A 25,622-nucleotide genomic window follows, 5' to 3' on the forward strand; every position below is an offset into this window, starting at 1 on the left:
ATTTTGAATTCCCAATCATGTTGCTCTGCTATGTGATTCTGGCAGATGCTGACCTGACGCTAAGGATGACAGCCCCTTGATGCATTACAGTCAGGGTGTGAGGCTCCGGCCGTCCCACTTCTAAGTTATCGCTGTCCCAAGCCGTCAGCTCTCATTTTCTCAAAGCCTTTCCGACGTTGCTGAAACTGCCAGAATTCCAGGAAAGTACCAGATGTTACTTCCTGTTCACATAGCAAAACTTGAACTATGTCCCTTCCGCGTGTAAGAGCTGGCTATCTGCCGGATCTCTTTGTTTGTAATATTGTTAATCTTAACTTAATACAAAATTTAATTTTCACACAACACTCCTCCAGTCAGAATGGACGGTTACACCAGAAGTAAGTGGACTCCACACTAGGGAATGTCTGCACGCATCTTCTATTTCACATTCAATGCTCAGTGCTAATTTCATAGCTCAGTAATGTGAATCTGGCATGAACACACCAAAAGCTTAAAATGGATTAAAACTGAGCATGTTTGTGTGCTCTTGTTGTTGATTTCAGGAGGATGATCCCTTTCTTAGTTTGGTAACATAAAAGAAAAGAAAGAAAACTCGTCTTCATTTTTGCAAATATGGTACCAGTTCTTTTTGACATGTCTCTTATATGCAAAGCATGGGCAGAATATTTTGAAAGTTTGAGACTGAAAAATTAATATTTGTGTCAAGATTGAGAATTTTTTCTCAGTTTTATCTTGAAAATATGCATAGTATAGTATATACAAACTATACACATGTATAGTTTGTACCATCTTTTGTTAAATTAATAATAGTAAACAAGAATTTGAAAGTTTGTCAAACATGGAGACATGTTAACAGTTACTCAGCTGAGTCACTGTGATCAGTGTATGGTGCTAAAGAATAGCGGCCTCCGTAGTCTATGGATAACGTTCTCACCTCATGACTCAAGGTACGCGGGTTCAAACCCGGCGGAGGTCGTGGAATTTTTAAGGGCGGAAACATTCAGGGAACAAGTCCTCCAGGAGGGGCTTTAAGCCGTGGGTCCCGTGTCGTAGATTTACGGCACGTAAAAGAACATCATGTCTCTAGGAGACCTCTGAGCAAAATTAGGCAACATTTCCCGCCCAAGTAGTTTCCAATTCCTCCGGTAGATCGGGGAAGTATTAGGTACCACTGCCAGAGGAGGGGGGACCTCTCCAACAGAAAGGGACTAACTATTAGATACCACTGCCAGAGGAGGTTGGAACCTCGCTGGCAGAAAGGGGCTGATAGTAAGCACCAGTACCGGTAGGGTATGGAGACAGTAGAAATTAAAGGGGGACGCACAATGGACCACTAACCGGTCTCAGTGCATGGGGAAACACACCCCCTCAATATGGAATTTGGAATGGTGCTAAAGAAAGAGATAAGTCTTTCATCATAGAAAAGTTTGATCTTCATTTTGTTCAAGAGCAATCTTTTTGATATTCCTCTAGTCAGAATGACATAAATAGGTTCTTTTATGATCATGGCAGGAGTATGTGACATCACTAATGCAGTGAATATTGCTGTATTAATGTAAGGTCAGTTGACTATAATATTTTGATGTAGGAGCATGGTGTATTTAATTATAAATGCTGAATTGTAATTTTATTCTGCATGTATTTTTGTTCTTTAATTTTCTTCTTCCATCAGAAGTTGTTTTTCTGAATTAAAGTGAATGTGATTCACTATTTTGTACATTGCCATGCCTTTTCCATTGAAGCAGAAATCTCTCAGTCTCATTTTGTCATTTCAGCTATGCTGTCATTTATTAGTTTGATGAGATTAATGATATGCAGAACTTGCAGGAACGTCTTGGCAAAGAGAAAGAGAGTGTGCTTCTGGTTCATGGAGGAGCAGAAGCAAGTAATAGTTCTAGTGGCAGCTCAAGTGCTGGCCCTACTCCCATGTCTGGCAGCATCCCCACCATGGCAGCATCTGCCCAGCGACGGCCACAGACCAACAGCTATGAACCTGATGTGAATGGTGAATGGCTCCAACAACTCATGGATATGGGCTTCAGTAGAGAGCACTGTGTGGAGGCCCTGCTCCATACACCTAATGTTGAACAAGCAACTGACTATCTGCTGAGCAATCCATCACCATTTGCTTGTACAACACAGGTAGCTGTGAAATCGTTATTTTAGTAATGCAGTCGTACAGAATGTCCTTTTCCATTCATTGCTAAAGGTATAAAGCTATTGTAATCTAATATGACTTGACTGTTTTCATTGTACTGGCTAATTTGGTGTTTGTTAGAAGGAAATAAATAGACTCTCAAAACTACAGATGGAATTTTATCCACGTGAAGAGTCAACATAGTAATTTCACTTTTACTGACACTATTATTTTCACAGTATAGATGAACTCACTGTGTGTGCTGTGTTGAAGAAGGAAACACAAGCTGACAGATTTTACATGGATAATTAACAATGACAACAGAGAGGTTTTCTTAAAAACAATTAGAATAAAATTACATTCTTGCATAGTAAGCATTTGTAATATACAGGATCTGTCACTTTTTTTTTGTATGTTACGAAATTCATGTGGAATTACTTAATCCTGACTATGTAATACTCGTGGTATATGCATTTCTCCAGTTTTGTTATGACTGGATTTCCATTGTATTATATGCCCTTTGCTATTTCTTGTCACTGTTCAGATGTGGAAGTTAAAGAATTGAACTTTCATATGAATGTATGGTAGTTGCTGTATTTGTTTGATTGTCCTTGCAGTAATAAGCTGATGTTCCGTACTGCATGATAATTTATTTATTACTTCTTTACATTTTTACATCACAGCTCACTGTTTTAGAAGCGAAATCATTACATAATAATTATGATTGTGCTATGCAATATTATATACTATTTTATAACTGATGTTGAAAGTGCGGATGAAATTGTTTTTGATGGCACATTTCTTCCTCTACTTTTCAAGAGCGAACAGAAAATATGTTACGAAGTAAAAATAAGAATTTTATGTAATTAGTTGTAAAGGTGTTATATGTCTTTGAGCAATGAATTGGTAAAGTTGTTCTTGAGTCTCAGATATCTCGGGTTCTGTATAAAAAGCATTTTCCTATATGTACATTTGATATTGTAATTATTTAGGTATTGTGTAATGACTTCTCATAAAATTGAGTGAACAAATTTGGCAAGGAGAAGACATGAACATATCTTGTGTAATAATAGCACAACATGTGTATATCATTTATTTTCAGACTGTGTCCATGGACCTTGACCTGACAGAAGAAGATCAAATGCTGCGGGCAATAGCCATGTCTCTGGGAGAAAAAATAATGGCTGATTGTGACCGCAAGGATGCCACCAAACACAAGCAAACAAATGAGGTGTGTTCTCCAGGCTTGGTTTAACAGTGTTTATTTAATTCTGTATCATACTTATTTGGGATAGAATTCTGATGGTGTTTGTAACTTTGCCTCAGGAAGTAGAAACACAGGTTCTCAGCAAAGAAGCCATTGACAAATTCACAACTACAGCTTTATTGGCGTGCCTGAACCTTGTTGATACCCTGCCAGACACAGTGTATCGAGTGTGTGACCTCCTCATCACTATCACAAAACGCAATGGTGAGGTGTGGCGTGATGAAATGTTGGACACTCTAGTAGCAGATGTAAGTTGCTTTTTAATTAAAATAGGGTATTTATTGTTGACTTTAATTGTGTGTTAGCATATTAAAGCATTCAGTATATCACTTTCTCCTAAAGACTTTCGCTGCATATTTGGTAATGATAGTTTCCATGCTTTAATTAAATACAGTTTGAGGGTGTATTTGTTTAGGACAGTAAAAAGACAAGATGAAAGAGATTTAGAACCATGGTATTGGAAATATAACTGAAGAAATCAGGAAGTGGGGCTTAAATCTTTTTCTTTTTACCTTCTCCCACTTAACTCTTTTCTTCTTAATGTATTTTCTCATAACACATTTAAACCCTACATGAATAGAACAAACCTTGAAATACTGATATTTCAGTGAGATGTTTTGGTACATATTACCTGAATAGGGATGTTGTCTTTTGAGAGCTGCCTATGCAGAAAGAAATGATGAACTCTTTGACACATTTATCATTTCTGAACAACAATTATCAGGACACTAGCAGTTTTTTTATGGGTTATTTTACTGTATTTTCAGTAGCTAGACTGTATAGCATGAAGTGGTAGGATGGCTATGAATGATGAATAGGAAAGGATTTGGAAAGAAGCAGCCATGGCCTAATCAAAGTACTGTTGTGGCATTGTCTGGAGGGGCTGATGAAACCATGAAATCTTCAGTCAGGATAACCTGTGTCTCAGCTGAGGTTTGAGCTGATCACCTCCTGAGTGCCAGTTGAATAGTACCACTAGACGAACCTTTTTGATTCATTCATTTATTTCACTTTCTAATTGATCCTGATACAGGCATAATACAAGCCATAGGATATAGAATGAGTCACAAGATCAAAATTTAAGTTACAATAATTAATTGAAACATGTCAAAAACAAAAAACAAAACAAACATACATGCAAACAATTATAAAGCATAAAGTGGACATACATAAACAAATTTACATCGGATACAATAAATATCAAAATTCTAATTCTGGTTCACTTCATTAATAAAATTGACAAAAGTGTCTTGAATTGTTGTTGGCTTAAAAGTGCTTTGGTTATGTAATGAAGTAAAGATGGAATGGTCAGTTCATTCATTGAACAATATTGCAAGCATAATTGTTGGAATTGTTATTATACCTGTGTGAATCTAAGACTTTTCATCAGATTGAATAACCCCACAGGCTGGAATTGAAAATAGAAATTCTGTGGATAAATAATTTATGATTGAGATAATGTTACTGATGATATTGCTGAATTGTGGGTAATTATATTCATATTTGATATAATCACTTCAAAGAAGAAAAAGACTATTGTCCTACCCACATTATTATTTAATCCTTGGTGCTGTATCATATAATATGTAATCAGATGTTGAGAAATGGACTTGTAGTTATGTATTTCAACCATTTTTATATATTGTGAATATCCATGACACCAAACATTTTTAGGGCACTAACTTCGCTGACAAGTGGTGGTCACTTGGTATAGTTCGCTTGTGGACTAAAACCATGGAGATTGTTTGTTTGTATCAATCCTTATAGTATGAGAGTTCCACTATACCATCTTTTCTGCTTCCTTCAATAATTCCATGTCATCGGAGGGAATGTCCTTCAGTGCCTAAGCTTAGCGATGTATTGTAACGTGCTTTGCCACTGAAGACATTGTTCGGATTGTTAATTGGTTTATTTAACAACCTACAAGTCTTGGCTACAATTAATTATAAAACTGTTATGGGTTTCCACAATTTACAAGCTCTACACAATATTCTATTCACTTTATCTTCAGTAGTCTACACATATTCACAGTACGATACGGGAGCTATACAAGTGTCACTCTATCACACACTCCCAATTACTTCTCTTGTGAGCCAAGCATCTGCTTCTCACACTATCACTTCTAATCATACATTCCGGTATTCTTTCTGCTACAACTCAACTCGGTGACTGTTCCAATTCAACTGTCTCTGGTGACGGCTACATTTCAACTGTCTTTGGCGGCTGCTGTATTTTAACTGTATCACTCCTGATCTCACAACTCACTACTGACTGACCCCCTGGCTAACTTGTAACTAACTGTTGAATAGTGTTCGCTGCTCCTTATTTAGCCCCATTACGGACAACACAGAAAACAGTTACGTAATAGGCACCGCTGTTGCATAACGTCGTGTTTACGACTGCCTAGGAACAGTTGTTGCACGGACTCCCCGCCGTGTTTACAAAGGCGTTGCTGTGCAGCACTGCTGGGAGTTGTTTACGGCTATGTAGCAACTTCGGCATACCGTATTACGTCACCGTGGAGAAGGGGGTGTCTACCGAGCATTGCACACTGATGGACGGAGTGAGGGTATGCGACGTCACTCGCGAGATCACAGAGTTCACACGACCCCCACCTCCCGCTACGCTATCCACGTCACAGTATGATTCCCTGCAGAGAGATTATTGAAGAGTAATACATTTTTATATGTAATGCCATGTGGTCCAGTTGAAGACCATCAACATTTTAAAAGAATGTACTGCTTCCTCCTTCAGGATTTAAGAGTAACCTGATCAGGTAACCAGCAAGAAACAGGCAGTAAGTGTAGTGAGCTGTGTCTAGGAAACTTAGTTCAGGTATGGGTCTGTAAAGGACTCCAGAGAGAACCAACAGGAACAGAGGAAAGAGTAATGAGTGTTGGCATGGAAAAGGTTTGTGGTTGCAAAGGGAAGAGATTGGAAAAGTTAGGAATAAAGAATCAAAAGTGGGCTCTGGCAAGCAGTGAGGGATAGAATGAGGAAGTTGAAGAGCTGGTGAAAGGAAGAGGCTGCTGCTGAAGGAGCAGGAGGGAAAGCTGAGGCACATGGGTCTTCTGAAAAGAGCGTTGTGTAAGGGCCTGACAGCTAGCTGAAAACCCCATTATGGGAAATCATATGAAGGAGGCTTTCTGCGTTCTTTCAGGAAGTGGATGAACTGTTTCTGTATTCTGCTTTAGGCAGGATCATCCTTGCTGTTCATATTATTGGGATGGAAATCCATCTCTTGTCACCTTCTGGATGCAGTTCATATGTCTGGATTTGTTAGAATATTGGTGTTTTGCAGATGGATGCACTGTCTCAAGTTGTTGATGTGTCTGCTGCAACAGACATGTCTTGAAAATTAGGACTAATATGATGACCATACTCATTTGCCCAGTTGTCAGTCAGATAACCTCTCTTCATAATTTAGATCTTACCACACTCATATACTCTTGGTTCCCTCATTCCTAGGGCATCCTTCTTCAGATGAAGAAAGGTGGAGTTTTCCCTGCTGTAGGACTGAAACAGTGTGGTTAGTCATGGCAACATTCTTGTACTGCAGTTAAAGGTTGACTCAGCATAGGGCAAGAAGATGGCTGAGTCAGGTTCTTCGCTGGGCAAAGCAACCCTGTAGTGAGGAGTGAGGAGTGAAAATGCTCTGAATCTGCCAGTCGCTATAGGCTTTGTCTGAAAGTAACTTCCAGCTGTATGTGAGGCTGTTCCTATCACCCATAGCTATGTGATTCTGTGACATGTTCACCAGGGTAAAAAGAAGGTAATGTTAGATTGGTAGTGGTAGGTGCCAAAGTTCAAGTAGAGGTGTGTTTGTGTGTTTATGGCATGCCTAATGACCATAAAAGTCATCCAATTTCATGTAAGTATCAATATCTAGGAAGGGAAGATCTCTGCTTTCCATCTTAACACTGAATGGGATTGTATGATGGCCACTGAAGTTGAAAGAGGAGGAAGTCGGGATGCAGTTTAAAAGGCAGAGTCTCCTGCTTGAAATGTTTGATTGGAAGGTTCAGGACCTTTATCTGCACTCTGGTGAGAAGTGAGACAGCTGTATAACTGACAGTGAAGTGTTGGGGTCTGGCCTGGAGACAGTCCAGCATGCAAACAAAGTCTACAGAGTTCTTAATGTGGCAGAGAGAGGTGCCCAAGTGATGCCTGAGCAGACCCACCAGGTGTTTAGGCATACAGTAGGTAGGAGTCCCAGTGGTGAATCTTTGATTGTCCATAAAGATTGGGAGCCTTAAAATGTTGTAGCTGAAGATGTAAATATACTTCCCCAGAAAATGAGGATTTCTTGAAAAGTATGGGTTTTCTTTCATAGACTCAGTGGGCTGTTTATTCAAATTCCTGTAGGCTTGGTCCTCCAGATGGGAAGCAGTCGTATGATTATAATAATGATTATAACATGTATATTTTATTTCAGATTGCTGACAAAGCCAAATATTTATTGGAGGTTATGGGGTCAGGGCAAAGCCCTAGCCAAATTGTGTCTGAATTGATGAATTCAAATGCTGCTGTGAAAATTACAGGACGCATTCATCTGTTTACTCTTCTGTTTGAGGTAAGGAAGGCAAACTTGGACTTGACTAATGTCTCATGCTGAATCTTTTGTTTCCAACATTTACATCTCATGAAGAAAGAAACCTTGAGCTGTATGACAGTTAATGTGTGACTAATTTATTGTAAAACCTCATGTGTACATTAATGTAATTCATAATTCTGCAAAACTTGTGTAACTTTTTTTGAGTCCCATTAGTTGTCCTTGTAGTCCAGTGAGTTCAGTATTACAAAGTTATATAAAATGGAATTTCTCACAATACTGATTTTTGTTTACATTGGCTTTTCTGATTCTAAATTCTTGAACTAATAAGTGTATTTGACTGTTCCACTAGATCAATTCACATCGTCCACTCTGAACTCAAATTTCCTTCATAAGTGTCCTTAGCATAAGTTCACATAATGTGATAGAAAATGACCTCAGCAGGCAAAAGGGTCTATTTTCTTTCTTTGTTGTTGGATTTTCTTAACTCAACAATCTTGCTTTACTGCAACATTTTGTTGTCTTATGTGTCATGTTTTTGCTGTAATAACCAGGCTTTTGCTTGGATTAATAATTGTTTAGTTTCTAAATATTGAATTTTGTTCTGGACCTGTTCTGTCTATCTCGAACCAGGGTCCTGTCTTTCAGGAGATGCGTGTACCTTGTGCTCAAGTCGTTCAGAGATCCAAGATTCTGCCGTCACTTGTCCAGCTCTTGGTACAAGGCCAGGAAGCACTAACAGCTTCTGGTGAGGTAGTAACACCCAAGTGGCTTGCACCCCTGTTGTTGCTGATTGACTTGCTTGAGAAAGTGGCAATGTGTACACAGAGGCGAGACAAGATGTACAAGGTGAGTGATATTGAGACCAGTTACACTGAAAGCATTTGTTAACCAGCAGGCCCCCCAGAAGAGAATCTATCTCTCTGTTAACCTTTTGAGGACTACAGATATATGAATATGTTTCAAGTAAGCTTTAGCACAGACTTATGAATATATCTGGGAGAAGTCATTCCGTAATGTGCATTTGTTCTTGCCTACTATACCTACACCCCTTCACATATACCTGATCTGACTAAGCCAATCGTGCCCTTTCATAAATATATTTTGAACTTTCTTCACTATAACTTGTTTGCCCAAGAAAAAATAAGTTGCCATAACTTTTGAAGTAACCCACGTATATGGTGAGAATTAATGCAGCTGTACTTCTCAGTTTTTTCTGCGTCAGGCATTTCTTTTTTGCATTGTGCCCTAACCTCACCAGACGTGCCTGCTCCTGATTTTTTGTCTGATGATATCTGAAGTAATGTGTATAGTAGTCAGCCAACAGACTATGATGAGCTAAAGGCATGTATCCAAGAAATCACCAGCATTTCACATCAGATGCTTTTGGGAAGTGATGGAGAGCTTCTTAACTCATGTGCACCTTTGCATTCAACAGGATGGTAGTCATCTGAAAGACATACTTTGCAAAATGTAAAAATATTTTAAAAAATGTTAAGACATTATAGGAAAGAAATGTGTAAAAAATAAGAATGCTTTGTGTAAAACGTTATTCCATTTTTAAAAGCACTTGATGTTCTGCAATGCCTTGTATTTATGAAAGATATTAAACAGGTTCTTTGCTGTTTTTTCCTATAACCCTACATTTCTGTTACCATTTAATTTATTTTATATAAAATACAACATCATTTACTTTGAAGAAAGTGAGGTTACTGTGTTTCATACTGAATTACATTAATTTCTTTTATTTTATAGGTAACAAATCGCATATGGAGGTGGTTTGATCTGTCATCTGGGAAGTGGACCACTTACTCATCTAATAACAACAAACTAATCAATGATGCATACTGGAATGGTGACAGCATGGTGCGTGTCACTTGTGATCGCAGGAGATACATGATTCAGTTAGGAGCCTTGAGCCAGGTATCTTTGATCATATTTTGTCAGAGTGATAGCAACAACAACTCTGGATCATTTAACTGTATGGGATGTTATTCCTATACAGTTAGACAACTCAATTTTAATTGTTGTCACTAATAATTTGCATTCACCATGGTATGTCAGCAAATTCGTTTGCACACATCTCACTGAAATTTGTAGAAGGCAAAAACATTTTTATGTATGTCATGAAAATTATTTTTTTTTGTACATTTTACACTTTGTTTTTAGGCTGCTTTTCAAGTGCAAAGCAACATACTAAATATATTCTTCATGTTTGTGAGTATACTATCATTGTATTTTTTTTGTCATAGTTGTTCATGCATGCTTTCTGAATCTTCATATTTGACTCTTCCACGTGAACTGATGAGGTAGGAGCAATGCAATCCAGTATTTGAAGGATCCCTTACATTTATATGAGCCTGCACATCTTAAATGCAACTTGTTTTAATGCCATTTTTATCATGAAATTGAACATAATAGACAGCTGTGCAACATTATTTGATACTGCTAACTTATACATAGTTATCTAAATTATCTGTGATAGGAAATAACATGCTGCTGTTCTTGCAGAATGTTTTTAATTTTAGTTACCTAAATAATCTAGAATTGGAAATACGAGGGTAAGTCAGAAATTATCCGCACTTTCTCCATAACACATCTTTAGGTCTGTCACACTGCCTCCTACGCTTGCATTGTTAGAGTTGGTACTACTGTGGTCACGTGATCGAAGTTTTACCTTGATTGCATCATTTTTCTTGATGCTGTGGCAGAGTAAACATGGCCGCTCTTCTAGCAGTGTGCACCAGTGATTAACAAAGAATAGTGATGCGATTTCTCTGATTGGAAGGTGTGTCAGGGGCTGAAATTGATATGTGGGTTCATCACTATGAGCCAGAATCCAAATGCTAGAGTATGGTGTGGAAACACCCGGGATCGCAAATGAAGATGAAATTCAAGACTCAATCTTTCGTGGGAAAGGTGATGCTAACCATTTTTTTGGACTCAAAAAGGCCTATACTGGAAGACTACCTGGAAAAAGGGTGTATGATCACCAGTGCAAGATACAGTGATTTGCTGGCCAACAATCTGAAGCCAGCAATTTGCACCAAACGCCGAGGCCTATTGTCGAAGAAAGTGTTGTTGTTGCATGACAATGAACACTCACACAAGGAGGGCTAGACCATTTAAACCATTAATCATTTGTGTTTCGAGGTGCTGGAACACCCTGTCTACAGCCCACATCTCGCCCTTTCTGACTATCATCTCTTTAGACCACTCAGAGATGTTTTACAAGGTTTTTGATTTTCTGCAGACAAAGAAGTGGGGGAAGTGGTGCATAAATGGTTGCGCGACCAACCGAAAACCTTCTTCGTGGAGGGAATACGCAAGCTTTTGGACCGCTGGACCAAGTGCATCAAAAAGGGAGGAAAATATATAGAAAAATGAAGTACTTGTTCAACCCATACTTTTCTATGTATGGATTGGAAAAACGAGTGTGGATAATTTTTTACTTCCCTACGTACATTGTGCTCTTCTTGCAGAATGTTTTTAATTTTAGTTACCTAAATAATCTAAAATCGGAAATAACATGGTTCTGTTTTTGCAGAATGTTTTTAATTTGGTAACTGATGAATCATCATAGCTGGGTAAGCAGAAGGGCTAGCTTCGAATTTTGTATGATACTTTATTAATGTGAAATTTGCCTGTTGGACATTTATGTGAACTTGTGAGGTTATGTTATGAGTGGAAAAGGAAGAATTAGGTATGGTATTAATGTATTCTGTCTTACAATCTTAATTGTAGGTGAATGAGGAGACAGCAAACCGTCGTCCTGTCACAATGTCTTTATTAGAACGAGAGAGAGCAGAAGGTAGGGATTTTGCCCCTAAGGAAAAGAATTATGAAAAAGAAAAGCTCGAGAAGATGGAAGTTGAAGACCCAAGTGTGACAGAAGAACGAGAGAAAAAGAGGAATGTTGTGGTGTATGGATTAGAAAGATCTGACATGTCAGTTATTGTTAGGTGAGTATTAAATTCACATCTTGTCAAATAATTACAGTGAAAATGCACTATATAAGAAGATAGATGTCTTTTATTATATTATTGCTGTTCTAGAGATTGCTTTTAGCTAGAAGATGACTCTTTATCTCCCCTAGATCCTGTGTGGGGTTGTTGGCCATTCCTGTTGACCGAGACACACTTCATGCAGTGATGAGGGTTTGTCTCCGGCTTACACGCAATTTTGAAAATGCCATGATCTTTGGTGGATTGGGTGGTGTACGCTTGCTTCTGAACTTGACTCAGGCCTCGTCATTCACGGGGTTCCTCAGTCTGTCCACCCTGCTGATACGTCACGTGATGGAGGAGCCGCACACCCTGCGTCATGCAATGGAGAAGGTTGGTTGAAGTTACTTTGCAAGGATCTATTATGATTATTTAATGTCTTACTGTATGTGGTATGAGACTTGTGGTGTATGATGTAAGACTCGCCCTAGTTGGTTACAAAAAATTGAGTGATTGATCTGTGAGTGCATATTTCATCAATAGTCACGAACTGTTGATCAGTAGAAAACAGTCTTTTCTTTTAAGTTAATTCAGTATTCTAAACACTTCAGTATTATCTGAATTGAGAAGTTACAAAGTTTTCTTATGAAATTAATATGAAAGTTACCATCGAAGTGCACCTGTATACAGATAAATAGTTATTTTTGGATTGTATCTTGCATATTCTCCCTATTCTATTGCGGATAGAAGTGACAAGAAGACGAGGAAGAAGACGTAAGAAGATGCTGGATGACCTTGGGGACAGAAGAGGATACTGTCATTTGAAGGAGAAAGCTCTAGATCGCATTAAGTGGAGGAATTGTTTTGAAAGAGACTGTGGACCTGTCGTCTTGACAGATTACTGATGATGATGATCTTGCATATTAATTACATATAGATAGTATATGAGGAAAATTAATTATCAAAGAAAAACATTCTTACATTTCCATAGCCCCTTTCACTCACAGTTTACTGCTTCCTAGGAACTGCCCAGAAGTCTCAGCCACTATTTGCTGCATGCCTTCAAGTTCTACTCATTCCATCTAAACTTGCACAACACTCACACACATTCCTCCCATAATTTGCTACACTTGCGAACATGTGTGAAATAAGTGCATTGACTTGTATCACGTTTTCTTGGTACAAGAACAAAGAAATGAATTGGAAAGCATGTGGAAGGAAATGTTCATGGTTTAATTTTTTGGTTTTATCCTAGCATTTGCCTGAAGGGACTGACAGTAACTGTAGGAGGCATCACTGAGGTTAGGCTACTCTGAGCCGAAATTTTAACCCAGGATTTCCCAGTCACTAAGCAGGAGGGCTACCCACTTGATCACAATATTCAATATGGCAGAAGGGGTTTAGCTAGTAATGACACTGATAATTAAAAGTAGCTATGTTTTTGGCACTGTTCCTGCTAAAATATTCTTGTGAAAAATACATGAAGTGAATTTTTTTTATTGCTAGTGGGGTGGGACTAAGTCCCTTGTACTGCGGCCACTTCTGGCCTATTGTACCAGCCTCAGATGATAGGTGAGGGTGATTGTGGAGCAATTAGTGGAATGAAGATTGGCAGGGGAAACCAAAGTACTCGGAGAAAACCTGCCCCAGCGCCATTTTGTCCACCACAAATCCCACTTGACTAGACCCGGGATCGAACCTGGGCCACCATGGTGGGAAGCCAGCGACTAACCGCTTGAGCTTTAGCACGGCCCTGAAAGGAAATTAATATATTTTATTACTAAAGTCACTGACTACAAAAAGTGTACAGATTCCTAAATGGACAGCATCCGAGTTGACACCACTTCTATGAGTGTACCTTCCACTCTTGTGTCACATTCCTCCATCTTAATTATAAGAATGGAAATAAACATTGTGGCTCATTTGGACATGGCTGTCTCATAGCAGACAAGATTTTAACTGAGTGCAAGTAGTATGGTGACAGAATGATTGTTTGGAAATGACAGCTGAAATCTTAGCATTTCAACCCAGCTGTCACCCTCATGTGGTCAATGTTTATAAGTCCAGTAGACTCTTTGTTTGGATTATTTGGTTTTGTGGATTAAGCATGGAAATTTATAGCCTCATAGTTATTGAATATGATTTCCACTAAGGAAATTGATAGTACAGGTTATATCGCTTGCTATAATGAAGTTCACATTATAGCCTATTCTGTTGTGGGAACACAATATTAATTTTGATATAGTATTCTGTATTTCGCATGCAAGTTCTGAACTCTGTGTATATGTCTATGTGTGGATTACTGAATCCATAGACATAAAGGCCTGTAATTATGTTTTAATACTGTAACTGGATCTTGCTGTAGTGTGAAAATAAGCAGCCCATTGGGATCAAGAGATGGACTTCATTGCTAATTTACTGTCATATAAACTGCTTAATGCTGCTTAGTGATATGGTGATGATTTATCAGGCTATTTAAAAATTCAAACTTCCAGTCTTGGTATTAAATAAAGCATAATTTCACAAAATACCGTGGAACTGTCCTTCATTGTTCTTGATTTAAGTTTATCCCTCATTTAATGTTCTAACTCATTGATCCAGAGTTAATAACTTAGTGTTATATGACCCAAATATAAGACTTCTCAATTTTGTTTTCAGACCCAGTGGTCCAAGAAGAAACCTTGAATAGGAGTTCTGCTGTATAAAGATGGGGTGTCCTTCACACACTGATTAATATTCATTGTACATTACTTCCTTTTATGTTATTAGGTGCTGAGGACAAGAACACTGCCCAACATTCCGCCTCCTTACAAGGAGCTTCTGTACTTGCTTAGGAATTCTCCTCCTATTGTCACCAGAGATCCCGAGACTTTCCTTGATGTGGCTCGCTCCGTTCTTCGTGTAGACCTGAACATTCTTTCAAAGAGAAGTAAGTTTTTGGCATGAGTGCAGGTTTGTAGTCCATTTATCTCTTCAGGTTCATTAAATTATTTTATGAGTTGAAATATCTTGTATGTTACTCCAAATATCCCAAGTAATACCACAAATCAGTTCTTAATTTATTATGTTTAATTTGTTAGATGAGGAGGAAGACATTCGTCTGTTGGTGAAGACACTTCCTTCAAAGCACACACCTGCTTTGCCAATGCAGGAGGAGGTGTCCACTACTGTGGTATATGACTTGCTGAATTGTCTGATTCGACCGACGCCTCATGAGGATGCAACTGAAGCAGCATCCTCTGTTGTTTCAAATATTGTGTTAGCAGTACCCTCAGGAGAGGCAGGGAATGACACACCTGGTAGAACAAGTAAGTTCCTGTAGGTTGTTTAAGGTGGGTATAGAGAAGAAGTGACTCTACTTATAACAAAACATAACATAACATATATGGTGGAATAAAGTCTCCTTGAGAAAGTGTTGTCTTTAGTCGACATGCTACATATGGAATTTATTGAATTTGTTTCCTTCTTGAAGTCATTGCATCTATTTGGCTTCAGCAGTCTCGTTCTGTTTACCATTCCTGTCACTTATCTCAGTTCCAGTGTCTTAACAATTCTAATCTTATGTCTCACATTCACTGCATACATTCCTGACTTCCACCTCATCCTTCGTTCCATCTACATTATCAGATATACAGTACACTGCTTATTGTCCCTGTGGTATCTGAACACAGACCAGGAGTCGTTCAGAACACAGTTGTTTCAAATGATCACTGAAAGGCATGTCAGTAATGTAGATTATGGAGTTGTCTCTCATAGTATGACCATAAGGTGAGTATTCATTGCATGAATCACATATCTGTCATCCAGTGTTAAATAAACTTAAGTCTGTATGATTCCAACCTCTTACAGTGTTGCTGTTTACAGAACTGCAACTGTACACTGTTTCCTGCTGGAAAACAGTTTTATTTGAGAATCTCTTCCCCTTACATAAGCCTCATATAGAATGTAAGTGAAATTAAGGCATGTTTCTAGCTTAGAACTTACTTTGTTTTTAGAATTATTGATCTTTTCTCTAAAACGTTAATTATGCTATCCACAGATTTAGTATGTTCTCTGCCAGGGACTCCTGATATTTGTTTAAACAGTCTTGGCATATTGAATTATTGCTGTGAACATGTGCTTTTCTGTCTGTGCTGCTGAAGGCAGTAAGAAAGAAAAAACAAATGGAGGTCAGACATTCCAGTTAACACAATAGCAACCAAATGAAATTCAGTAGTATGTGCGCACTGGGAACTGTAAAGACAGAAATTTTGTGTTCAACACCATGTAACTAAAAAGAGGCATATTTTCAGCTGCGTCATGGTATTTGAATGTCGGTGTAGGTGGTTTTGCTATAATTTCTACAGGAATTAAGATTCCAGTCCTTTGGGATGTGATGCCATACTATCTGTTATGTGGGCACCAACATTTAGGAGGAACCTGCTACCTCCATTTTCAGGACACTGTTGCTCCCATGAAGGTGGTGAATGCAGTTTTCTTAGAAGTGGTCTACCAAACAACATGGTATCACATAGCAGAAGGTCATAATCTTAATTGCAGTCACTGTGAAGGTCTCAGATCTCATGAAGCTGTAATATTATAAACCAACTTAAAAGGTAAGGTTGCCCCTGTGCTTAACTAATTAAGCACTATACCAGGAAGGTGTATGGGGGAGTGGATGCATAGATCAAAATTTTCTTAACCTCATCACTAGCTGGAGGTGAGTGGTCAGCTTCACGCTCCTCCAGGTACCCATTGGAAAGAAGGCTGGGTGGGCCCCAGAGCTGGTCTGAATGATATGGAGAAGAGAAAATTCTTGACCCTATTGGGACTTGAACTCGGACCCCTCCGTCATTCAGATTGTAGCCAGTTGCTATCCTGGCTCCAAGCTTATGGCCACCAAAGTTAGCCAGATACTCGGAACTGATATTTATCATTCATGCTCTTCATACATCTTCCACCGAACTAACATATACAAACCAGATGATTGCAGACTTGTTTCCAGGCTTGGTTACTCCAAACTCTGCATCAGGTTCAGCATCAGGCCCAGGCATAACCATGGGTGATGGTTCCCTTCAACTTGTGGGGCATGCACAAAGGGCTTCAACTGCTGTGCAGCAAAGCTTACGTCAGGAACTGCTTCGCAGTTCTAGTTCTAGTGATCTTCTTCATCATGAGGTAGATGAGAGAGTGAGTATAATTGTAAGCTAGAGTATGAATTGTGAGCTGAAGTGACCATTACTCTGCAGCTAGGAACGAATTACAGTATTTCCCAGTTTGATTAATCCTCAGGCAATTATGCCCTCTGAATACAGCACCATAGTGTGCTTGCTGAAATCTTGTGGCAACCTACTGGTCCCTTGAAATGGGCTCCTAGGTGACAGTGTAACTGTAGTATAAGTATGACCTTTATGACAGCTGTGTTTTAGTAGCAGTAATCATTGGTACTGCTGATTTCTTTACATTAGAAAAAATTGATAAAATTCTCTATAAATTATGATAATGGTTTAAGTGTTGCAGAATCTAGGTTTGTGTATACAGACAGTTCACTTGTCATATTTCTGGGAGGTTTAAGGAAATACAGTTTTTATGGGTGGAGTTCAGGTGGAATGATGGATATTTGTATGTATATGCTCTGATAAGTGAGTGACAGTGAGACACTGGTATCTAAGTAAACATTGCACAGAGCAAATCATAGTTTTCTCTTCCTAGACCCTGCTAAAACCTAACACAGGTAGCTTCAGTCTTGTATAAAGAGAGCTGCTTTACAGAAGAACCTGTTTTGCCTCTCAAATACAATGTTTAAAGAGATTATGATGAAACTGGTATTTTGGAATACCATTTTACCTCACATGTTTAATGACATCTGATTATTATGAAGAACTAGTGTATGTTTGTGTGTATGAGCCACACTGTTTTGACAAAAATTACAGGTGAAACTGGAATCTGGCTTATAAATAGAATATTGTCACGTATCGCGGGGTATAACGCGACAAATAAGTTCACGATGTATTTTATNCTAAAACCTAACACAGGTAGCTTCAGTCTTGTATAAAGAGAGCTGCTTTACAGAAGAACCTGTTTTGCCTCTCAAATACAATGTTTAAAGAGATTATGATGAAACTGGTATTTTGGAATACCATTTTACCTCACATGTTTAATGACATCTGATTATTATGAAGAACTAGTGTATGTTTGTGTGTATGAGCCACACTGTTTTGACAAAAATTACAGGTGAAACTGGAATCTGGCTTATACATAGAATATTATATAGTCATTTTATTTAGAGAAATTATATTATCTGGACTAAAGGTATTTAGACTGTTAGTGTTTGAGGAAATGGAAAATATGAAAATTAAATTGTCAAGAATTGATGTATTGATACACTGCGCTTACTTATTCACCGGGGACACTTTCTCTATAAGATTGGTTTCATAAACATGAAAATAATTACTGAAGTAAAGAAGCATGCTGTTGGAAAGTTCCTAGACTAAAATGCTGGCTTAATTTTCACTGCCATCTCCTTAAAATTAGTCTCCTTGGGAACATATACAGTGATCCCATAATTTTTTCCACACTTCAATAATGCTGTCGAGTACCACTTGAGATTCTCTTTGTATGTCAGACACTGTTTCAAAATGTCCCTTCAGTTTCATTTTCAATTTGGGAAACAAAGCGAAATCACAAGGGGCTAAGTCCTGTGAGTAGGGAGGATGGGGAAGGATCACCATGTTGGGTTTAGTCAAACTCTGTGGTTTTCAGGGATGTGTGGGTGGGCATATTGTGATGAAGAAACCAGTTGTGATTGCACCAAAGTTCCATTTTTTTTTTCCACGCATTTTCTCTCAAGTGTCTCAAAACATAACAAAATTTGTAAAAGTCGGAGTTGACTGTAGTGATAGGAGGAACAAATTCATGGTGAACAATCCCCTTCGCATTGAAAGAAACAACGAGCATGCTCTTTGTTGAACTCTGAACCTGCCATATCTTTTTTGCTCTTGGTGTTTGTGGGCGCTCTCATTGCGACGAATGTAACTTTGTTTCTGGATCATAACCGTGAATCCAACTTTTGTCATCCATTATGATCCTAGAGATAGAAGTTGGCCCTTGTGAGCCTTCTTATGTAGCTCAGGACACACATTTACAATCTGCTGCTTGGCAGTGCGACCCATGTCTAAATTTTCTGTTAAGATTTCCTGGCAAAATCCATAACTGATCCCAACAGTGTTAGGAAACTCATGGATTGTTCGACGACGTTCTTTGTGGATGAGTTATCAAAAATTTTCAACATTTTCTGTTGTCCATGGTTTATGCTGACCGTCTTACAGTGTATACAGTGTGTGTCACACACACACGGATCCAGCAGTACAACGCATGCAGTAACAGGAGCAAAACACAACACAGAACACGATATTCAAATATATGTAGGAAGAATGCTCACATAAAAGAGGATTGGCGTAATTCGCGTGTTTGAGTGCGACGTAAGAAGAATCCTGAAAAGTTTTATTATTTAGAATTCATCATCTTATATGACGAATACAGATTTTAGTCATTTTAGAATGAAGACATTATGGCATGCAGTACAATGGTTTAACGTGCATAAAGACACCTGAAGATGGCACATTAGTGCTGAAACATATAGTGTGGAAGTGAAGAATAAGGTGAAAAAGTGTATACACTGTAAGACGGTCAGCATAAACCATGGACATGAATCAGTGTAACAGGATGCTAAAATATAACATTTTCTGTTGTTCTGCTGCTGCTTGCTCATCCTGAAGATTTATCATCTTCAACTGACACTTGACCAGACTTGAAATGTGAATGCCATTCAGAAACTGTATGGTTTAAAGAATATTCTCCAAAAGCCTCACGAAGCATTTCAAGGGTTTTGGTAGTGGATTTTTCAAACTTCATGGAAAACTTGTTGCAGACATGTTGCTCAATTTTGTCATCTATTGCAGACAAAACAAAACAGTCATAAAAGCACTCGTATAAAAACAGTGGGTGTTCACAGCGCAGTGTCATGTGGCAGATTGATGCTGTAGGCTTGCAGAAGCGTGACCTTGGCCTCCCCTCTAATCTTCTTTCACCGAGGCAGTACAACAATAACAGTTCAGGAACTTTCCAATACACCTTGTATGTTAGTTCATTATCAATCACATCCTTTTGGCAGCTTCCTTCACTGGACTGATGCCACAGGATACCATCCTCACTTCCATTCATTGTGTCAGATATATCACTAACTTACAGCCTTTCACTTTCATATCTTGCGAAAGAGATCACCAAGCTCCGTGATTCCACCAGCACATTTCTGTCAGTGTGGCCCTTTTAAGGCAACATATCTTCACTTTATAAATGTCAAGTGTGCTTCAAATATGTGATTGATTACAAGGACACACTTCTCTTACTGCAGTTGTGTCTTCACATATTGTGTTGTGTGGTTCCGGAAGCTCACTAAAATGAATATGGATTGTCGGCATAATAATGCATATACTCATTGAAACTGTACAGATGTAATCAAGTCTTCAGCTAGATCTGTAGTCATCCAACCACTTTTCTGGACCCAAACCACAATTCTCCGAGGGAACTTCTCCATTTCCAATATCTTCCTGTTTAAATACCACATAAAGATGAAACTTGTGTACATCAGCTGTGAAAGCCAGCATTACAATGCAGCGTTGTTTCTTGGCTCCTCTGTACTATTTGTTTGCTGTAAGAGATAACTGTTGTGGATTCCAGCCTTTAAAAAATACCTCAGTCTGTTCAGCATTCCCCGTTTGTCTCAAAAGGTATTCATACTGTTTTCTCAGTTTTAGTACTGGAAACTGACCATTTTTGCCCTGTATGTTTCTGGTAATCTCTGTGCTATCATTGTTCAGCACCTTACGGTGGGGTTGTATCCTACCATAAATTGCATCACCCATTCATAGCTGACTTTGAACTTGCTAACAGGTATATTGTGTTTCTTTGTTAATCTGTGGCCTTTGAATTGCAGCATTAATGGAGATGATTCAATCAGTTTTTCTTCTGATTCGTAATGTGAGAATATGATCCTGCACCCTCATGTGAATACTTGCTCCTCTTACCACAGAAGGAACATTTCTTTTTGGAAATTCCTTCTAATGTTTATTCTTCACCTAAACAGCATCTCACATTTGGTTAATCCACATCATATTAATTAGTGTTTGTATTTATATGGGTAACTGTCTTTTTATGGCAGTGTGTGCCCTTGTACTTGATGCCAGTAATGCCACCATCAGGTTTTAGTTATAGCTAAAAGTGCCGTATAAAGCTGTAGTTATTTCTTACAAAGAATTTTCAATAATCATTGTGCCATCACATGGTCAGAGCTGGCCTATACAGTTTCCATTATGTGAGTTTTCATATGTATGCAAGTCTTGTGTGTACTGCTGACAAAGCATGGTCAGATTTCTGAGAGACATGAAGTGTCACAAAGTATTGTTCTACCTTGGCGTTCAAGTCCTTTTAATTTTCCTGCCACATGAATTATTATTCAGGATCTGTATTTAGTGGCATGAATCACTGGTGCTCAAAGGCACCTATGTATTATGTGTATGTTGCCATATTTTGTTTTAATGAGAGTAACCAACACCATTGATTTCCAGAAGCTGGGAGAGTGGGACATGACTAACAAATTACCATAAATGCTACTAGCGACAACCAAAGTGTAGTGAATGCAGTCACAGATATTTTATTTTCATGCAGATAAAATCCAGTTCTGCTTATATACGAGATTTGGGTTATTCCACATTCTTAACTTCAAAATGTAGGTGCTGCCTATACATGCACAAATGTGGTAATTTAGAGAAAAAAAAACGGCACCAGTTACTATACTCTAATGCTTAATAATCTTATGAGGTTCTCATAGCAGTCACTATGAAGTGTGCTATCATCTGTGATGGTATAGCATGTAGTCTGATAGAAGTTTATTGATGTTTTGGAGGAACATAGCTCGTCCATATTGAGGATTGAAGAGTAAGCCATGCAAGCAGAGTAAACTGAGTGTGGAAAATACGTGGTGCACTCCAGAAGTTCCTGAAATATGTTTATAAATACTATTACATCTTACCTGGATCTTATTCTGCACCATCATCTTTAAAGTAGTCCCCTTGGGAGCGCATGCACCAATCCCAGCTTTCCTGCCACTTTTGAATTGCATCCTGGAAGTCTTTCTTTGTTACGGTGTTTAGTACTGTCTGCGTTTCTGCTTGAATTTCCTCAGCTATATCAAATCTTCACCCCTTCAACTTGATTTTCATCTTGGGGAAGAGAAAGAAGTCACATGGAGCTAAGTCTGGTGAGTATGGTGGGTGGGGAACAACTGCCATCTTGTTTTTAGCCAAAAATTTCTGCACAATGTAAGCCGTATGCGGTCGTTTGTTGTCATGGTGGAGTACCCAGTGATTTGTACGCCACTTCTCTGGACGTTTTCTCCTCGTGTCCTCCCTCAAATGTCTTAGCTATGGTGAAGAAGGGCTTTTATGTTGTGACGACTGCTGCTTACTTTCAGGGTCGTAGCCATAAACCCAACTTTCGTCACCAGTGACAACCTTCGAAAGAAAGTTTGCTTCCTCTTGAAGCTGTTATTAAAGTTCCCTGCAGACTTCCAAGCAATGCTGCTTCTGTTCATTTTGCAGCAGTCGTGGCACAAACTTCACTGCAATCCTCCTCATGTTTAAATCCTCTGACAAAATTCGTTGACATGTACCATAACTTAGTCCCAAGGTGTTACAGAGGTCTTGGATGGTCAGTTTACGATCTTGCAGAATCAGATCCCTAACTTTCGCGATATTTTCTGGTGTGGTACCAGTTGACTGCCGTCCCAAATGATTGTCATCATCGTTCAATGTTTGGCCATTTTTAAAACGCTTATACCAGTTGTAAGTTTGTGTCTGGCCTAAACTATTTTCACCAGAAGCTTGTTTCAGCATTTGGTGCGTTTCTGCAGCCGTTTTCCCAAGTTTAAAACAAAACTTTATACAGATGCTCTGCTCTCTCAGGTCAGCCATCGCAAAACTGCAAACTCACAGAAACACAACAATGGAAATACGTTCATCAACAATAAACCCAACCACTCAACTCGATGCAGCTTGCCACACTGATTCAAGAAGTGTGTGTGGGGAGACACCTAGCGGTATTTTGATGTACTCATAACCATTCACGCTGAAAATTCAAATTTCGGGAACTTTTGAATTGCACCATGTAGTAGTATGAATATAGACTGTAGACGACCCCTGGTCAAATCAGTAGGAGCAATATGAGTGAACAAGTAGTGGCCTTCAGGGTCAGTTTTTAATCCCAAGAGAGAAATGAAAGAATGAAGCATAATAGTCCAGTGGGGGCTGTACATAGGCAAGAAACCAGTGAAGATCTGCTTGCTGCCTGCTTCTTGCTAGTTTCTTGCATGACTTTTTCTTTTACACTGAAGTTCAAGGCAATGTCCTCTGAAACGTTCTTGGACTTCAGTGGACTACATAGTGTAACATTCCAGAAGACAGTACTCCTCATTATCACCACTCTGGGAGCTTCAAATCTAGCAAAGTAGGAACCGATTATACTTCTAATATGATAATAAATGTTGAGCTTTGGACATGGCGTGGCAGTACAGTGGTACTGATAATATGTTAGATTGTCAATATGTGGTATATTGACTACTTTGTTGTGATTTGTTGCATTGGATATTTCTCACTCTCAGCCTTTCTGCTGCTGGCATATGCCCAAGGTTGCCATATTTAGTAGTATGCCAGCAGACTTCTAGGCTCTTGGTTCTAAAAGAAGATATATTTTTAATTCCAGACACAGGAATTGGACATTAAGAAAGTAAAGGAAGATCTGGCAACATATGCAAAAATAAATGAGGAAGAGAAGAAAAGACCTTTACTTCCGAAGAGTGCAATACTTAAGATCCTTGCAGAAGCTGTACGATCATACTCAGGCTGTGCAAAACTGATAACTGATCACTCATACACTGCAGGTCAGAGTGAGATGGTAACAGAGGTAAGACACAAGTTAAATGTTCAAGATGAAATGAATTACTTCAAACTCATACATTTATTTTGAGTTCAATAAGAATTTACGTTATTGCAGTCAGGTTCAAGATAGATAATGGATTTCATAAAGAGTTAGTGTTAGTACTTATTAGAAGTTACTGTTTAAGTTGCTTTGTGATCTGTGTCAGACAGTTTGGATTTTTCACTGCTGTAGAGACCAAAGTAATGAAGAAATTATGTTTTTTATATAAATTCGGCCTGTAGCTCTGTAAACAATTAAATTCCCTGCACCAGTGGCTTTGGTATGATATTAAAAGGAAGTAATAACTTCCATAGTTTTCTGAATGAAAATATGAAATTTGAACACAGAAGTATTAGCTTTTCTGGAGCCTTTTGTAAAAGGTATTGTACTTATGGTTGGTTGTTATGGGATGGTGTGGTTATAAATCTTGAGGCTGGTAGAGCAGGATAAAAATTCACAAATAAAGTAACTTATCCACTGTAAACAGGGGTTTTCAACATGAACCAAATTCACTTGGCAAAACCATTTCATGTTGAATTTCTTTTTGAATATTAAATTCCACTACACTCCCCTAAATGGAGCCCTACAACACACTTCCATCAATAAGTAAAAAAAAAAAGTAAAGCTGTCCCCGTAACAGGCCATGAAGGCCCATAGGGTTGTGAGATGTTGAGGGTCCCACATTATCTAGACAGTCAGCTCAGAGATGGCGGTAAGGTTGTCAGCCTTACGCGCCGGCCACGCTTTATTCCCCAGGAAAATTAATTAATTCCTGGTACTCATTTCTGTTAGAGGCTGAGTTGACCCCAGCTTGTAGTGTAGTACCTCAACCAACTACACTACTGCGTTCCACTTCCATCAGTATACAGTGATAAACTTCTTTGCAGCTTTTCACTTTGGTGCCTTCCACCATACTCACAGACTTTGCAGATATGCTGAGATTCTTGACTTCTGCCTATATTGTGAGAATTCTGTATGGAAAATTATCTCTTCAATAAGTCTGCCTGCAGAAGGACTTGGTCTTTTCCTAAATTTCTTGCTCTGCATCAATAAGTAGGCCTTCACCTGCCATCTCACATAACATCTCTAGTGGAATGTTTTCTGTCCTTTTTATTTTGCAGTGTATGGGCTTTTATATTGTCATGTGCAGGGGTGACTATTTGATGGAGTATGGACTGGCTGATTGGATTTATTGACACCGTATACATTCCACTTGGATCTACAGAGAATTACAGTGCTATTGCTGATCTAACCACTTTACAATTCACTGTTACATCCACTAGTGTCCTCAGTCTGTTACAGTCTCACTAGCAATTTCCTGGCAGTTGATTTTAACCCAGGAACTACGATGGGGAACCCAAAAGAAACTGAACTAATTTTTTTGTGGGCAGAGCTTTTGTAGCACTGCGTTTTGACGCTATGAGCTCATAGAACTAACATTCCTGAGTCGATAAGCCAACTACCGTTGCTGCAGAAGGTAAGGACTAGTTTCGGCAGGGTTTATAGTGACAACTATTTTGTGTGATCGTCGTTTTTGCAATGCCTGATTTTCGTGAACAGCGTGCGACGGTGAAATTCTGCTTTTTGCTCGGGAAAAGTGGAACAGAAACTCTTGAAATGTTAAAAACGGCGTACAAGGACGATGCTATGGGGAAAACTCAAGTGTTTGAGTGGTTTTCCCATTTCAAAAATGGTGAAATGTCACTTGAC

The 25,622-nt window shown here is 38.7% G+C and overlaps 1 protein-coding gene across 7 annotated transcripts in view; it reads left to right on the forward strand.

The window, feature by feature from the left end:
- Positions 1-25,622, forward strand: part of LOC111866189 (E3 ubiquitin-protein ligase HUWE1) — a 160,461-nt gene that overhangs the window by 47,280 nt on the left and 87,559 nt on the right. For 5 of the 7 annotated variants that reach the window (XM_023854900.2, XM_033752153.1, XM_033752152.1 and 2 more), the window contains exons 21-32: positions 1,828-2,142; positions 3,240-3,368; positions 3,464-3,652; positions 7,840-7,977; positions 8,590-8,805; positions 9,712-9,879; positions 11,701-11,918; positions 12,053-12,293; positions 14,670-14,829; positions 14,981-15,208; positions 16,885-17,069; positions 23,697-23,897. In XM_023854900.2, coding sequence (XP_023710668.1) covers positions 1,828-2,142; positions 3,240-3,368; positions 3,464-3,652; positions 7,840-7,977; positions 8,590-8,805; positions 9,712-9,879; positions 11,701-11,918; positions 12,053-12,293; positions 14,670-14,829; positions 14,981-15,208; positions 16,885-17,069; positions 23,697-23,897 — 2,388 coding nt within the window. The remainder of the gene's footprint in view (positions 1-1,827; positions 2,143-3,239; positions 3,369-3,463; positions 3,653-7,839; positions 7,978-8,589; positions 8,806-9,711; positions 9,880-11,700; positions 11,919-12,052; positions 12,294-14,669; positions 14,830-14,980; positions 15,209-16,884; positions 17,070-23,696; positions 23,898-25,622) is intronic. The other 2 variants (XM_033752154.1, XM_033752155.1) reach the window with 2 other exon arrangements.

Source organism: Cryptotermes secundus, unplaced genomic scaffold, assembly GCF_002891405.2.
Source record: "Cryptotermes secundus unplaced genomic scaffold, Csec_1.0 scaffold599, whole genome shotgun sequence".
Classification (NCBI taxonomy): Eukaryota; Metazoa; Arthropoda; class Insecta; order Blattodea; family Kalotermitidae; genus Cryptotermes; species Cryptotermes secundus.